Raw genomic sequence first — 5,357 nt, forward strand, 5'->3', positions numbered from 1 at the left:
ATTTACATCTAATCGAATTCCAGTTTGGAATGGGAGATGAGATGGAGAGGATGATTGCAGGCTTTACGCCACTCGTCCATATAATGGCTTCAATATAATTGTTTCCACATAACCTTACCATCTTGCTAGGCTCTAAAGCCCCGCCTTATCTCAGCTCAACAGCCACTCTGATGTCTAGTGACCTAGGCCTGGTCCTCCCCTCTCTAAATCTCTCTCTCTTCTCTCCTAACTCGTCGTTCTCTCTCCCTCCGACTCTCTCTCCCTCTCTCCTCTCTCCCTCCTCCTCTCTGTCTTTTATCCTCTCTCTCCTCCGCTCTCCCTCTCTCTCTCTCTCTCTGTCTCCTCTCCTCTCTCTCTCGTCTCTCTCTCTCTCTCTCTCTCTCTCTCTCTGGTCTCTCCTCTTCCTCTCATCTCTCTTCTCTCGTCTCTCTCTCGCCTCTCCCTCTGCTCTCCCTCTCTCCTCTCTGTCCTGTCTCTGCTCTCTTGGTCTCTGTCCTTCGTCTCTTCTCTCTCTCTTCTCTCCTCCGTCTCTTCTCCTCCTCTTTCTCCTCTCTCTCTCTCTCTCTCTCTTCTCTCTCTCTCCTCTATCATCTCTCCTTCTCTGCTCTGCTCTGTCTCTTGTCTCGCTCCTTCCTTCCGCCTTCCCGTCTCTCTGGGTTCTCTCATCGCGTCTTTCTCCTCTCTCTCTGTCTCTTCTCTCTCTCTCTCTCTCTGTCTCTCTCCCATCTCTCTCTCGTCCTCTCTTCTCTCTCTCATTCTCGCGTCTGCTCTCTCCTCTCTTTCTCTCTCTCTCTCATCGCTCTCTCTCTCTCTGTTCTTCTGTTCCCTCTCTCTCTCTGTCTCTCTCTCTCCCTCTTATTATATTTTATATTTATGTAACACAAAGAGTTTGTTCTGTGCTAATGGAGTAAACCTGCCCTGAACTCTGACTTCCCTCTACAATGGGCAACACAATAGTAAAATACCCATCAACCCACCTCAATGTAGAGACTCTCACCTACGCACGCACGCACGCACGCACGCACACACACACACACACTGATCCTGTAGAAATTGGATTGTGTGTTAGAGGATAACCTCAGTTCATTTCCCTATTTAGCGTAAGATAATTAGCCATTTTCATTAAAAATGATCTTGGTTAAATGTTTATCTGTCCATTATGTCCACTTGTCAATCAGATCTCTGGACCTCAGACAGCCCCCTTAGCTTATACATGCTCAGATGACTGAACATCTCCTTATGGAGCATTAAAACACGGAGGGGCATTTTGATTACTCTGCAACAGTGGATTATCTCTCAAATCTATCAACCGTGACACAAGAGGACATTGTGTTCAAATCAAATCAAAGTTTATTGGTCACATGCGCCGAATACAACAGGTGTAGACCTTACAGTAAAATGCTTACTTACAGGCTCTAACCAATAGTGCAAAAAAGGTATTAGGTGAACAATAGGTAAGTAAAGAAATAAAAACAACAGTAAAAAGAAAGTGAAAAACAGTAGCGAGGCTATATTGTGTTGTCTTGTGCACAGTGCAATCAACAATACAGTATACGTGAATCATTTTCCTACTCTTAAAGTATGGACAGCTTGACATTCAGTACACAATATCAGACTGGCCTCTAGTGTGTTTGTGTGTGTTTGGTATCAAATGATCAAGGCATACTATATATACATTCCTTCCAACAGGGAAGTTTAATGAAAGCGAAGCAAAGAAAAAACAATAACAACACAATATGTTAAACAATAAAAATGTATTTGCAATGTTGAATAAAATAAAATAAACTCAAAGAATAAGACCAAACCAAAATCTGTTGCAATGCAGGTAGCACAGTATGGAACAAAATGTAAAAATTTACTATTTTCCCATGTCTGTAAATTCAAAATACCCATGATAAAGGTAGTCATGTATATCTTGTGTGTTGTGTTATTATGACAAAAAAAACGACAAATACGAAAATGTATGCACTCACTACTCTACCTCGCTCTCGATAAGAGGGTCTTCTAAATTAGCAAAATGTCAATGTAAATGTTACTGCCTGGGATCTGGTTCAGGAGTGGCCAGTTTGATCCACAAACGGTCCCAGAAGGCAGACTGCAGGGCCGGTTCCTGAGGCCAGTCCAGGTAGGTCCTGGTCTTGACCAGCCTGGCCAGGCGGTGGTGGGCACACAGCTGGCGAGGAGGGATGTCCTCCAAGATGACCAGGATAAGGATGTCCCTGTGCTCCACCAACAGACGCAGGGTGGCCAGTCGTAGCTCCAGGGAGCACCAGTTACTGCGCAGGTAGTGACGACTCACCACACACAGAGTGTGGCGGCTGCTGTAGAGGCTGTCTGTGATGTTGTCCACAATGTCCTTCCCCAGCTGGAAGTCCCTGCTATGCAGACAGAGACGCAGGTAGGGAGGCCCCCTCTGCTCCAAGCCCGGCAGCAGCTGCTCCACCACCCAGCGCTCGTCTCTACCGCTGTACGACACAAACACATCATAGCAGTGGCGCCCTCTGGGGTTGGGCCTCCGCACGGCCTCCTCCAGCCAGCCACGGAGGATGTGGCAGAAGGCCAGCAGGTAGTCCCCAGCCAGCTGATAGAGCACCGTCACCAGCATGAAGAGGAGCAGGCCCAGGGAGGTGCAGAAGAGCAGGACAAAGCCCACGTCCAGGGAACAGTTGGCCTCTGAGTACCTGGCAAAGTTTTGGATACCGGTCTCATCTTTGCAGGTCAGATCAGCCTCATTGGGGTGCCAGATGATGACCTGGATATGCCTCTGACCCCTGGCCCAGTTGTCCAGCCAGGTGTTGTCACAGCTACAGTGCAGACGAGGTTTGTAGAACAACATGTAACTCAGGCTGGTCAGGGGCTCTGGGAAGGTCTCTAACATACTGAACTCCTCTTGGACTTTGATTGACAGCTGCACGAGGGAGTGCAGGTCTCTGCTCAGCTCCTCCTCCAGAATGAGGATCCTACAGGAGATGAGGTTCAGGCTCTCCAGTTTGGTCAGATTGTGGAACACCATGGCCAGCCCCGGTTGCAGGATAAGGTCAACTCTCATCAGCTTAAGATACCTCAGCTGCACAAGTGTGTTCAGGTCAGTCATATCTACAAACTCTGCATAGAGCATAGACTGGAAGTCAAAATACTCCAGGGAGGGGAAGTACTTTGCAGCAAAATGAGATCCACACAGGAGGTGCTCCGTTATAGCTGTGAGGCTGACGACGGACTTGAAGAACGGCCTCCAGCAGTCCTGGAAAGACACATTTTTGGCACGGACCTGAAGGGCCAAGCCTAGTTTAGGGGTGCTGTGCTGCCGATGATGATGTTGATACAATCGAAAAAGGAGGTAATGTTCATGTACATCAATCCTGGAGGGAAGACCCCAAATATGTGCGTCAGATTTAAAGTCACACGCTTCTCCCATTGGCTGGCTGGATGGTGAATGTCCCCTAAATCTACATTCTTCAGTGAAGTGAGGTGAATGAACGCAAAAGCTTCAATGTGTACAAGTGGGTTTAGTTCCAGTGTTAGGGTCTCTAAGTTGTGCAGGCCAAATAAACTGTTCTTTGTAATTTGAGAGATATTGTTACCCCTTAAATTTAGGATCCTCAATTTACCAAGTCCGTTAAATGTAAAGTCCGAAATATTGTTAATGTTGCTGGATTCTAGATTCAGATATTCCAGATTTTTCATTCAACTGAACTGCTCTGAGGTGATACTTGGCATGTGTAGGGTCAAGGAAAGTCTCTTCAGCCAAGTGATTGGGCCCTGAGTGTGAGTGTCACAAAGCTCAATGCACTCAGGTTTAACGTCCCAGTATCTTAACACTGACACATCAGTGAGATTCTTCAAATAATGGATCAAGTTGACTCTAACATTACCACTATGACAGATGCTGAGTCTGAGCACCTCGATCCCCTGACAATTTCTTATTGCAGACTCTGAGTAGTTCTCAGTTTTATGATCACTTATATGAACTTGTCTGATTGATAGTTTGAATACAGTCTCACAAACGGATTCAAAAGAATTGTTATTGTTGAACACAAAATGACGCAGCCTGCTGATACCAGACTGCAGAAGCTGTGTCTGTAGCGCATCATTGTCAGGCAAAAAAAGAGATTCAATGTTTTCAAAGCATTTTAATGCTCTTTTTTCTAAACGGTGGGCATTAGGGAAGTTAAGAAACACCTCTTGAAGACGGTAGAAATAAGGAAGCTCAAGAACAGCTCCGTTGGTGTCCGAACAGTTTGGGTGCCTTAAAATGACTATCCCATCTGAAGTAAAGTCCAGGGCTGTCAATGACTGTGACATATTGACTATCCCACATAGCAAATCAGAGAGTTCCTCTGTACAACTATCGACTGTGAGTTTCTTCAGAAGAGGGATCCCTCCTAATGCGTCCAGTGCCGTCACAGAAATCCTGTAGTTCTGAATGGACAATTCCTGAAGATTAGTCAGGTCACTGAATGTGTTAGGTAGAAGTGAGGAATTGTAACACTGTCCCATACACAACAGATAGAGTTTCTTCACATGGGACAGCCCCTTGAAGGTTCCAGGGAGAATCGTGGACAGACATCCGCATATGTGAATGGTCTCAAGGACGGAGAATCGAGAGAGAGTGCCAGACTGCATCACAGACCCACTCCTGATCTCGAGACAGAGAACCTGGTAGTTTGACGGAACAATGGAATGGTTGAGTTCAGATAAATCCCAGCAAACGGCAGTTAGGTTGCTTTGAGGGCAGGAACTGGAGTGAATGGATAGCCAGTAATTACATTTATTGTCATAGAGGACACATTTATTACTTAACCAACCCCAGGAGCCGATGATCCAAACCACCAATAGTCCAAACTGAGCAGAGACCAGCCTCATCTTTCTTTTGAAGTAGACACTGGTCTGCTAGGATGATGTGAAGCCGTCTGTAGTTTGTCCGTAGGAAATCACTTTCAGCATCCTGTTTCTTATCCAGTTGAGATTTTGTCATACAGTGTAGGTTGATTAACAAATCTGTCTGGGATTGTAGATTGATAAGATTGAATACTCCTCTATCCTATGGGATGAGGCGTCGGTGGGATAGCTTGTCCATTGGACTGAAGACCTGGTGTTCTTCCACTGCTGTGTCTGTTAACTGAGTTGTATCTGTGTGCATCTCCTCTTGATATTTTGACTATATATGGCTTTTGCATCTCTGCAATCTCTTCCTGGTCTATTTTTAATTAACTGTTAGATACTTTGAGAAAGGCTGTTTCTCGCTTCCTCGTAGCTTCAACATAAGAGGTAGTGGTTAGCACTGTCTTTTACTTCTTAGTTTGTCTTCAGTCCCAAGACCCGAGACAAATCAGCTTTTCATTTATCTGACATTCATT

General features: G+C 45.7%; 1 protein-coding gene and 1 pseudogene across 1 annotated transcript; both read right to left on the reverse strand.

The window, feature by feature from the left end:
* Positions 1 to 1,368: 1,368 nt before the first annotated feature.
* LOC111973889 (toll-like receptor 13) lies at positions 1,369 to 3,684 on the reverse strand (annotated as a pseudogene).
* LOC111973888 (uncharacterized) lies at positions 3,685 to 5,096 on the reverse strand. Its single transcript, XM_024001337.2, has one exon. The coding sequence runs from the start codon at positions 4,861 to 4,863 to the stop codon at positions 3,685 to 3,687; it is 1,179 nt and encodes a 392-aa protein (XP_023857105.1). The 5' UTR covers positions 4,864 to 5,096.
* Positions 5,097 to 5,357: the final 261 nt, after the last annotated feature.

Source organism: Salvelinus sp. IW2-2015, linkage group LG15, assembly GCF_002910315.2.
Source record: "Salvelinus sp. IW2-2015 linkage group LG15, ASM291031v2, whole genome shotgun sequence".
Classification (NCBI taxonomy): domain Eukaryota; kingdom Metazoa; phylum Chordata; class Actinopteri; order Salmoniformes; family Salmonidae; genus Salvelinus; species Salvelinus sp. IW2-2015.